An 11,765-nucleotide genomic window follows, 5' to 3' on the forward strand; every position below is an offset into this window, starting at 1 on the left:
TTCCAGGTTGTCTCTACTAAGAAAACTTTTCAGTAGAAATAAAACACATACTCATCTGTTTTCTGTTACCTGCTATGTAAAATTTTTTGATTTGTATATAAGCAAATCATATAATTGATAACTCTTTATTACTAAACGTTTATTTACATAGTGTTAAAGACATAATAAAAAATAAGTTACAATATAAAAGTGCTCTTTAGAAAGAAGATACTAAACAAGGCTATGTTACCCCTTGAGTATTTAGCAAAGACAAGTTTTGCAAGAAAAAATCATGAGTTTTTAAATGCTTCTTCATTACACTTATGGAACATCAAACAGGCCATCTGTTTGAAGAAATATCCGGTTATTATATTTTAAAATGTTTAATTATGAAGAAAAATATAAAATGTGGGGCTGGCCGGTTAGCTCAGTTAAGAGTGCAGTCTTGTAACACCAAGGTCAAGGGCTCAGTTCCATGTACCGGCCAGCTGCCAAAAAAAAAAGAATATAAAATATGTATTAGAGGTAATATAGACTTCAAATCTACTTTTTAGTTTTAAAACTGGGTATTGAAACTTTACTTTTTTAGACAGTATAAAAGGCAGAATGAAACAGGTATGGCATGAATTTCAGAATCAAGTTTCCAATTTAAATTATAACAATTTTTTAAAATAGTATTGGAAAAAATATCAAGGTCCAGCATCTTTTAATACAAACAGTCTATTTGAAATTTTCAGTTTGCTAAAAAATAATATCTGCAGCTCAGTCAATGAAAACTGAAAATATCAGGCCGTAAAGATTAATCTTGGGCCTAAACTTTTAGATGTTTTCTATTCTTTGAACAAATGCTCCTGTAGCTTACTTTTGGAAAGACACTGGGAAACTAGACACTTTTTTTATAGCCCACTTATAAAGTTTGCTTTATCTGTCAATATAAGGGAAAAAAGAATAAAGTGTGTTTCATTCAGTTAAAATAGTTTTGGTATTTCTTTGCTCCGTACCAAATCCTCCCTCCCCAAAATAAGCAATAAATTACAACTAAGAAAATAAAGAAAAAGAAAAAATGTAAATCTCTTCCAGTTCTCAGACCTTTGTATAATACTGTGCAAAATTATTATAATTTAGGGTTGATATTTTTCACCAGACGTACATTTTCAAAGTTGTAATGTACTTTTTCAGAATCCCTCTGTTACACTGCTTAATGATTCGTCTGCAAATGAGTATAGAGTTTGCTCTGTTGTTACAGATCATTGAATTGGGAGGAAAACAGTAAGCTAAATAGTCTTATCAGTGCTCGTGAAAGACCTACACGGTTGATTATTTTTCACAGCATAGAAAAAAGGTGATAACTGATTCATCCTGAGGTGGCATTTGTCAATCTATTAGTATTTATGTACCCTTTTGTAGTTTGTTTGATTTAGACTTGTGCTATTGTAAACCTTGGATCTAACCCCTATCACCTGGGATACTGAAAGAAACTCAGTAAAACAAGGTGTGTCCCATACTTTAGAGAGCCATAAAAATCAAACTTGTTTAACAGTTTGAATTTAGGATTTACTGTTAGTCAATTAAAAACAGCTGGAGACTTAGCTCAGCTTTTGACTATGACAAGGAAAGAGTAAACACATTAACTTTAGTTGCAAGAGCTGCTCTAAAGAAACTAATTATGTGAAAGGAAATGTCATGACAGACAAGTTGGCTTTATCTCCTTTGATGCCAGTATACAAGTATTTTTCATGGAAAAATAGAACTAGAATATAACATGAATCTTTCCATCAATTTTTTGAAGTACCCACATATGTGTATACAAGTCATAATCCAGAAGGAGAGTTTAAGGGCAAAATGTAACTTCTTATAAAAGCTAATGAGTATCTGAAAAATATTTGCACTCTGAAATTAAATAAAACCTCAGTAATGAGGTTATGTGTGAGTGGTGGTATCTGCCGGAGAAGAGCCCTATGCTGGCTCCAGAGGGATACTGCTTATCTAGGTGGGTACGTGCTGCAGAACTGGTTGGAAGACAGGTCACAACCGGAAAAGCCAAAGAAAAGTTTCCATTTACTCAAGGAATACTAAGGTTCTTGTTCTTGGAAATCTTCAGCTTCCTAAAATACAAAACAAAAGTTTAAGTGGATAATAAGTATATTTGGGAAGAATGCAATAGGAGTACCTGGTATGAATTACATATATGTTATTAGATCTATTGTCCGTCCATTCTGTTTGGGGTTTTTTGTTTGTTTTGTTTTGGCGGCTGGCCAGTACAGGGATCAAACCTTGAACCTTAGTGTTATCAGCACCACGCTCTAAGCTAACCGGCCAGCCCCCATTCTCCATTCTGAAAGAAAATATTCTTATTCTCTCCGTAATTTAATTTTAGAAGTTTCCTGATCCTTATTACGTAGTTCTCAGAGTGAGTGTCCTTAATGCATAGCCTCTAAGTGCCTCACACGGAGTTGGATGATCCACAGCTCACTCGCACACATACATCTCATATCTCTCCCCACCCCCACCCCATTATAAAAATCACACATACAGAAAAGTAGAGAAGACAGTGTATGGAATTCACCCATCACCTAATTTTAAAGCATTTTTTGTCTTATTTCCTTTTTTTTGTTTTTTGGTTGAACTTTTTAAAGCAAATTACTGACATTTACCCTTCCATTCTCTAGTTTGCATTTTTAAAATAGGAACATTTTCCCATATAACCACAACATTGTTATTGTACTTAATAAAAACTAACAATAATTCCTTAATATTATTCATATTCAAGATTTTCCCAATCACCCTTCAAGTTTTTTTAGAACTAGATTGTTCAAACTAGTATCCATCCAATTAGGGATCACATATTGCCCTTGATTGTGCCAGTCTCTTAAATTACTTTTAATCTAAAACAGCCCCCATTTTTATTTTCCATGACCCTGACTTGCTAGAGAATCTACTTGATTTTAAAAAGACAATTGAGTGAAATAAGCAAAACACAGGGGGATAAATACTACATGTGTTCACTCATATGTGGGAGCTGAGAAAGGAAGGAAGGAAAGACCACAGTAGTGCCGTGATCCAACAGAGGGAGGGAACATTCCTAGGGCTGCAAAGCAGAGTAGTGGGGAGAAGGGAAGGGGGAGGGTGGTTAGGGGACAATTGGGTGGGGACACGGGATATAAAAGCAATTTCTGGTAATTTGTATCTCATGAATATTCTTAATAAATAAAATGAAAAGACAATTGATCTTGGTAAAAACTCCCAAATATCAAATTTAATGTTCTGGTTTTACAATACAATCATTTTTCTCCTTATTCTATTTTATAAATTCCTCTAAGTTTTTCACTAGAGCTTTAGCCTGTAAAAATGTGATTCTCTTTGCAACTAATAATAGTCTATAAAAATTTCCTCTCATTTAGGAGAGCCAGTTTTACAAGTTAAAGTCATTAATGTTAAGAATTTTCATATATTGTGAGTGTAAAATTCAAGTTTGCATGTCCTGATTTACAATAGCTAGAAACGTGTGGACCTATTTCAGAGAATGGGGGAAATTCTGAGCCTATGAAAAATAAATTATCCTACCTTTTAAGCCTGATAAACCTGAAAACTGGAAAAACAAAATTATGTACTACCAAAACTAGATTCATAGTTCCAATAACTAAATGAGAGGAGGAGTTGAAATTGATTTCGAAGAACATGAAAGTTCTCCTGTCAAAATCTCAGACATGTCTATTGAGTCACTCTCTTAATGCCATGATTGGTTTATTTTTTTAGAAAAAAGCAGATATTAATCTTTTTATTACAAAATCTTCGTGTATTTACATGTTGAAAGTTTATTATTATTGGTGGTGGTAAATATAATCCCAAAGTCTCAAATAACTTTATAATTCTCTTAGCTTTAATGGCGTGAGTCTAGCTTTTTAATTCTTTGCACAAAATACACTGAAAGGGGGAGATTAATAGAAAACTAAACTTTTATCTCCCTGACCCAGCTCCTCTAATTTTGTATAGGAAACATCTAACAATTATATAAAGTAATCTGGGAGATCCACATTAGAGACGGACCAGACAGGTCAGAAAGCTGAGGAAAGAAATCAACCCATTTGTGAACCTTACCATGTAGGAATGTTAGTCTTCTAAATAAATAGAGACCTTTTTTTCTTGATTGAGCCTTTCCTCTTCTTTTCTGTAACAAAGAAGCAGAAACCAAATATCAGGTGAACAAGACAAAAAGCAAGGGAGGCAAATCCTACAGAGGTTTCAGGTAAGGTATTTTCTCTCCCATATTTTAGGAGGAATTACATGCACCTGGGAGAACATTCAAACTTACAGAAAGCTAAACCACTAGTGCTATCTAATTAATTATACTCATACTTCCACATGACCCTGAGTATCTGAACTTATACACTTTTCAGAATGTAAGGGAATACAATATGCAATCTGACTTGGGAACTCCACAGGTTTAAAGCAGACACCTTACTTTACCATTAGTATCCTACCTCTAATTTCTACCCTTTACTCAAAAAAGAAAAAGTTCTGTATTGACCTAGAAATCATCTTCACTGATTATGTTCTACTCAAACCAGAATCTCAGAATTGGGTTTGTTAGGCTCTTTAAAATCAATTATATTTAGCTCAGTAAATATTTACTGACGAAAAGAAACAAATGGTGGGACAACTGGATATACACTTGCAAAAGAATGAATTTGGTCTCCTACCTCAACCACATACAAAAATTAACTCAAAAATCAGAGCTGGCTGTTGAGTTGGTTAGAGCACAGCCTTATAACACCAAGGTCAAGGATTCAGATCCTTGTACCAGCCAGCTGCCAAAAAAATAAATGATCACAGACTTAAATGTAAGAACTAAAACTATGAAACTCTTAGGAGAAAACATAGGTATAAATCTTTATGACCTTAGATTAGGCAATGGTTTCATAGATACGACACAAAAGCACTAGCAACAAAAGGAAAAATTAGATAAATTGGACTTCATCAAAATTTAAAACTTATGTGTCAGAGGACGTTATCAGGAAAGTAAAAAGATAACCCATGGAGTGAGAGAAAATAATTGCAAGTCATATCTCTTATAAGGGACTACTATCCAAAATATATAAAGAACTCTTGGAACTCCACAGTAAAAAGACAAATAACCAACCCCATTTTAAAATTAGCAAACTATCTGAGTAGATGTATCTCCAAATAATATATCAAATGGCCAATAAAATGTTGGTGTTGAGCACATGGAAAGATGCTCAACATCATTAGCCATTAGGAAAATGTAAAGCAGACCTCAGTGAGATACAACTTTACATTCACTAGATGGCTGGAATCAAAAAGACTGACAATAGCAAGTATTGATGTGGATGTGGCAAATTTGGAACATGCATACATTGCTGATGGAAATATAAAATTGTGCAGCTGTTTTGGGAAACAGTTTGGCAACTCCCCCCAAAATTAAACAGTTACCATATGACCCAACAATTCCATTGTTAGAATTGAAAACATGTTTACACAAAAACTTGTAGCACGTTGCATTAGTCATAATAACCAAAAAAAACCTAAATGCCCATCAGTTGATCAATGGATAAATAATATGTGGTATATCCATACAATGAAATACCATTATCCAGCCATGAAAAGGAATGAAGTAAATGGCTAGAAGAAAGGAGCTCAAATGTTCTCATCACAAAGAAATGATAAATTTTTGTGATGATAAATATGCTAATTATCCTGATTTGAATCATCACATATGTATTGAAATGTAACTCTGTACCTCATAATGTGGACAATCAATACACATCAATTAAAAGTAAATTTTTAAAAATTTTAACAATAGAAAGGAATGAGGTACTAGTACATGCTACAACATGTACGAACCTTGAAAACATGATGATTGTTGCACAACTTTGTGAATATTAAAAGGGTGAATTTTATGTTATGTAAATTTTATCTCAATTGAAAAGTATATTTACCAAGCACCTACTATCAGCACAGCCGACTTTCCTAGGCTCTGATTCAGAGTGGCCCTGCTTACTGCCTACCCCAGTGGTTCTTACAAATGTGTGCTTCACTTTAAAAGTAAAGAATACTTTAGAAAAGCTTTATATAGAAGATATAACAACCACAATTACTTGAAGTTGATACGACAAGCAAACAGAAAGGACATTGTTGGGGGGGAGGGGGGGAGGGAGGAGGGAGGGAGGTTTTGGTGATGGGGAGCAATAATCAGCCACAATGTATATCGATAAAAGAAAATTTTAAAAAAAAAAATTAAAAAAAAAAAAGAAAAAGAAAATATTGTGTCTTTTGGCCAAGCAGTTAAGTACTCAATAATAAAAAAAAAAAAAAAGAAAAGCTTTATATAACCAGATTTTTTAATAACATCAAATCCTGCATAGTAAAGAAATCCTATGATGAAATCTTTTGTAAAATCTTTTGTAAAGCTACTAATTCCCACCTAATTTATCTATCCTGTGAATTTGAATTCTTTTATATAGGATTTACTCAAAGGGAAAAACATCTGTTCAACTATTATTTAGCCCCATTACAAAATACCAGGAGTCACTGCAAGAGTGTTAAGGACTTTCCCAGAACTGCCCAGCCTTACGATTTTATCTCCACCACTTTATCAGCTCTCTCAGCCCTTCGCTTTTTCCGGAAATGCTGGAAGAGGACCACCACAATTACTATGATGACCATCAGGGCACAGGCAGAGCCAATGGCCAGAGCCAGGAAGTAGATCTCAGAGAAGCGTACTGCAAAGAGAAAAAGGTCAAGTTTGTATTCCAAAAAGAGAAGGACTATGATGAAGTCTAGAGACATAATAGGGATGTGTTTCATCATCGAATGGAATCTTCCTTTTTCACACCTTTAATTACGAATTACCATATTACCATATAAATCCTACTAGCAGTAGGAAAGCCATACAGATACTTAAATGGTTCTCACAGTGTGGTCCTAGAAGTAGCAGCAACAATATCACTTGAAAACTGAAATGCAAATTCTCAAGCCCCATCCCAGACCTACGGAATTAGAAAAACTAGGGGTTGAGCCCAGCAATCTGTGTTTTAACATATCCTGCAGGTGATCATGATGCACACTAAAGTTTTGAGGACCAATGGGTGGGCTGAACTACATAGTGGGATAAGATTATTGCTAATCTATTCAAACCTAATACCCAACTCATTTCTCCCCCTCCCTCTCACCTCTGTCATTCAGATTTATTAAGGGTCTACTATGTTCCAGGCACTGTGGTGGAAATAGAAAGCCAAAAAAGACATTACCCTGAAGTAGCTCTTGCCACCTGGGAAGATAGGCAGGTAAATCATTAATTACAGTCTAGTGGATAAATGATGGAAGAGGGAACCCAGAGGAAAGGACCCTATACCAGACCAGAATCTGTGAAGACAGGTTCTCCTGTCCTTTAGGTTGATTTCTGATATAAACTTCAGTATGCCCTCAGAGTCAAAAAGGACATTAGAGAATGTCTAGCCCAGGGGTTCCCAGCCTTGAGTCCATGAAGGAGGATGGGAAAGGAAGGGTGTGGTCCACAAGACCACAGAATCCATGTCTCATTGTGTGTGTCTCCATTTTTTTGTGAAACAGGGCCATGGCTTTCATTAGATTCTCAGAATAGTGATCCTTATATATATTTAAGAACCACTGATTTCTTGTCTAACCTGTTCATTTTGCAGATGAAGAAACTGAGGTCCAAAAGCATTATATTACTTATTTCAACACTCAAATGACTTCTCTAAGGTCACACAGCTCTCTCTTGGTAGGGCCTTGAGGGATGGTTTTAAACTATACTAGAAATAAAAGGAGGAAATCATACTACTTTACAGGCTTATCCATTTAGGGTAGTAGTACTGTATGTTGGTTAAGAGCACACACCAGAGAGAGGTGGATTAAAATATCAGCTCTACCATTTACTAGCTATGTGATTGTGGTAATTAACTTATTTGAGCTTCAGTCTCCTCATTATAAGACAGAGATAACAATATCCATTTCCTGAGTTCTTATAAAAAATAATTCATATAAATTGTTCCATGCTGTGCCTGCACATAATAAATACTCAATGTATGGTAGGTATTATAATTTTCAATACAATTCAGAGTTTGGGAAATGTTCACATTTATTATCTCATTTTATCTTCACCATAATCCTCACTATATTATTCTCACTTTATAGATGAGAAAATAAGATTTATTTATAGCTGATAAATTGTAGCAATGATTCAAACCCAGATCTACAACTATAAGTTTTGTGTACTTTGCTATTTGTTACCTGGCACAGTTTTCCAGGTTGTACTTTAGAGAGGTGCAGGCAATACAATGCACTAGTTTGGAGCACAGTTTTAGAGTCAAAAGATGGTTGGGTTTTAATCCTAAATTATTCCATTTATCAGCTATATGACTTCGGATAAGTGTTTGACGTGCACTGTCTCACTTAATGCCTGCAACCACTCTAGGAGGCAGATGCTAATAATGGTAGCTAACATTTATTGAGTACCTTCCATGTGTTAGGGGCTTTACATGATATTTTACTTAATCTTTACATATCTCATCAGTTAATTGTGCATTTACTGCCTTCCATTTTACCAATGAGGAAACTGAGTCTCTATGGAGCTATGCATGTCAAGCACTTTGGACAATGCCTGGCACAGAGTAAATATTCAATAAGTATCTTGAATAAATGAGTGAATGAATAGAACTATTGTTAGCCTTTTATCAGAGAGTTGCTTCCTCTCCTTTTCACGATCTCAATGCCATTTTTGTAACAGATTCCTTGGGTCCCTTTGCTTTACTTTCTGTTTCTTTCCACATCAAACAAAGCCTTTCTCTTTTTACCCCAGGATTCTTGTCTCCCTCTGAAGTTCCCAGCTCCCTTTCAATCATCACAAAAGATTGCCCCTCTCTTTTCTACAATTCTCACATTTCCCAAAACCACTTCTCCCTGCGTAACCTACCAGTTTGCACGACGCTGAGCCGGATCTCCCCTATCAGCCCATCAACATCAGGTGGGTTCTTCACCTGACAGGTGTATGTCCCATTGTCATCAAACTGCAACTTCCAGAGGATGATGGAGACATCATACCGCTCAGGGTTCCCATCCCAGACCACCCGGTCTTTGAATCGCCCACTCATGGGTTTGAAGGGATCCAGGTGGTAGTAGAATACCTAGAGAGGAGAAATGGAAAAAGGTTTTTCTTATTTAGTACCTGTGCAAGAAGGCTGAGGTGGTGGGAGTGGAAGTGAAACACCAGCAAGCCTAACTGTCCTGTCTGCAGCTCTCTTGCCTGCTTTCCCCTTCACTGGCCTCTTAGTTCTGTCAGTCTCTGTCCCAAGAATTGTTCCCCAGCTTCACCCTTTACTTATTGCTAAGAAAAATACAGGAAGAGCAAGGAGAGATGGACTGACATTATTTTCCTAAGGAAGGGTCCCCTGGAAAATGACAATAATCTACTTACAAACTGCTCTGGTCCCCCATCTAGAGGACGGAAATTCCAGGTCACTGTTAGAGCATCACCCACAGGGGCAAAGCTGGAGAAAGTGCATTTTAACCGAGCATCTGTCCCATTAACAGCCTCCAGCACCCGGGAGGTGTAAATTTCCACAGCTGCTATAGGCCAAAGAGCTGCAATGAAGAAAAGGAAAAGGAAGGGTTAATAAGGGGTGTAGTACTGTGAGAACTTCTGCTGACACTTCCAAAATAAATATGAATAGGACATAAAGCAGAATGGAGGTGCCACAGCTCCCAATCTTACTTCACTCAGAGTCTGTGTACTCCTACCTATATGTGCCCTTGACCCTCCCATTCCATATGACAACTAAAAATACCACACAGTGAGCCTTCCTAGTGCTCTTACTCTCTGCACAGCCTGGTTCCCTAGGCTCTTGGTACTGACTTCAAAACTGTTATGACAACTATAAACATCGGCAAATAAAATTGAAAGCAGAAACAAAAAATTAGAACCATAACATCGATTAGACATTACATTATGTATTAAGATTAAGCATTATGTATTGTATGTAAAATGGTCTCCTAGCAGGTAAGTTTTCCGGAAAAAGTCCTTGTTATGTGGATTTCATACCGTTAGCTAGGCTTCTATAGAGGTTGAATTGATCAACTCCAACAGCTTATGCTGCCTGCACCCCTGGAACCTTTATACCACGTGGCATTTTTTACCATGATATTTACATTTAGAATGTGCGTGTTGGGGCAGTTTCAAAACTACAGTGGGTCTCTTTCTTTAACAATCTCTGCTTTCCCAGTGCTACTGAGAGTTCCAGACAAGACCCCCACACAGATATCCAAGTGCCAAGTCCTGCCAGCAATGGGAGGTTGAGAGTAGCCACAAAAAAATGGTGTGTAACCCGAGCTTAGAAAGCCCTCTCTGTGCCTGTATCACTGGCAGCGCAAACACCTGAACCTGTTTGTCCAAAAGCAGTTCCCCCAGAGCAACCCACCAACCCGTTTCAGTAAAGCCTGAACCAAAGCGAGGTGCATCTGCAGCTCAGGCTCTAACAAAACTCTTGTGACTTCTTAGACCATTAGCTAACTTTACAGGGTAGGGAATGACGGAGGAAATGCTGAGAGAAGCCTGCTGGCTCCTACCTGTGAGCTGTGTGCCAAGGAGAAGCAGCACCACACGCGTAGGGTTCTTGCCATACATGAGGGAAACCCAGCCCTGGCCCCAGAGACCAGACTGGGCAGACGGAAGGCTCCAGCACCCCTCCAAGACCACTCCAGGAGCGAGCACCGCGTTTTCCCAGAGAGAGGAGTATGAGTCCCTCACCTATGCCGGTGACTCATCCCACTCTGCTTGTGCACTCTGCTGGAATGAAAGGTGGGGCCTTAGCTCCCAACGCCCTCCCTCCCTTCCTCCTTCCCGCCCTCTACACTACGAGCACGTCTGCACAAAGTCCCAAACTCTGAAGTCCTCTCTTTACTTTTCAGTTAATCTGACAGGGCTCTGGCCTCTGGATGGCCTCAGAAACAGCAAAGGAGGTGGTGCCAGTCTGAAATGTCCCAGGCTGCTTTGGGCTTGGCCCGCACACACCCTTTTTAAAACAAGCTTTTGCCTGGGAAGTGAATGTTGAAACCACTTTGCAGTGATTCCACTTCCCAAAGGACCGGCCTGGGGCCACATTAGCCCAGGAATGATTCACTACAACTCTAAAACAAGAGTCAGAATTCCTTAGAACCCTCTATGGAAGAAAAAATCCCATAGCAGATAACCTCAAGTTTAGCCAAATGTTACCACAAGGATTTCAGCACCTTTTCTAGCTTGTAGCTTTCCTTGAGGCCCAGCTGAAACAAACTGACCAAATAAAATCTCAGGGTTTAAAGATCCTTTATCTTAAAAGGATTTAAAGAAGAATCAGGACATCATCCCCACCTATTTTCCCTACCATCTCAATACCATTTGCAAAGTGCTTTCCTGCTTGTAGTTTCATCTCCACAACATCCCTGTGAAGCATCCCCATTTTACCAGTGAGGACACAAGGAGCCCAAGGAAGGGAAATGATTTGCCCAAGGTTGCACAGCTGGTAAGCAGTGAAACCAGAACTTTTCTAAATAGTTTAGTGCTCTTTCCACAAAATAACAGCTAATATGAATAATCAAACAGAAGACTCTCAAGGAGAAGATTTTCATAATAATTTTTTTGTGCCTAAGATTTAATCTGCCAATTTTAGGGCAGCCATCCGTCTGAGAGGTCTAAAGAGTTGAGGAATTTAAATGGGGAAAGGTACTTCCTCGTCTGGAAAGAGGGAGGGTAATTGTTACAGATTAATGAG

The 11,765-nt window shown here is 37.6% G+C and overlaps 1 protein-coding gene across 2 annotated transcripts; it reads right to left on the reverse strand.

Annotated features, from left to right (window-relative positions):
* Positions 1-196: 196 nt before the first annotated feature.
* MPZL2 (myelin protein zero like 2) lies at positions 197-10,746 on the reverse strand. 2 transcript variants are annotated; one of them, XM_063094488.1, is made up of 6 exons: positions 10,582-10,746; positions 9,434-9,600; positions 8,933-9,143; positions 6,572-6,719; positions 4,078-4,147; positions 197-467 (listed from the first exon to the last, which is right to left on the reverse strand). In XM_063094488.1, the coding sequence occupies exons 1-5, from the start codon at positions 10,637-10,639 to the stop codon at positions 4,090-4,092; spliced, it is 642 nt and encodes a 213-aa protein (XP_062950558.1). In that variant the 5' UTR covers positions 10,640-10,746; the 3' UTR covers positions 197-467; positions 4,078-4,089. The 2 variants fall into 2 exon arrangements, with proteins under 2 accessions (XP_062950558.1, XP_062950557.1); XM_063094487.1 differs by lacking the exon at positions 197-467 and adding an exon at positions 679-2,084.
* Positions 10,747-11,765: the final 1,019 nt, after the last annotated feature.

This window comes from Cynocephalus volans, chromosome 4 (genome assembly GCF_027409185.1).
Source record: "Cynocephalus volans isolate mCynVol1 chromosome 4, mCynVol1.pri, whole genome shotgun sequence".
NCBI classification, from domain to species: Eukaryota; Metazoa; Chordata; class Mammalia; order Dermoptera; family Cynocephalidae; genus Cynocephalus; species Cynocephalus volans.

Excerpts from the sequence above, each read along its gene's own strand:
- MPZL2 (XM_063094488.1), bottom strand. The coding sequence starts at position 10,639 with ATGTATGGCAAGAACCCTACGCGTGTGGTGCTGCTTCTCCTTGGCACA. Across the intron at positions 6,720-8,932 it reads GCTCAGCGTCGTGCAAACTG|TACGCTTCTCTGAGATCTAC; the intron begins GTAGGTTACGCA and ends TTCTCTTTGCAG. Across the intron at positions 4,148-6,571 it reads AAAGTGGTGGAGATAAAATC|AAAAGAAGAGGAAAGGCTCA; the intron begins GTAAGGCTGGGC and ends TCTTTGTTACAG.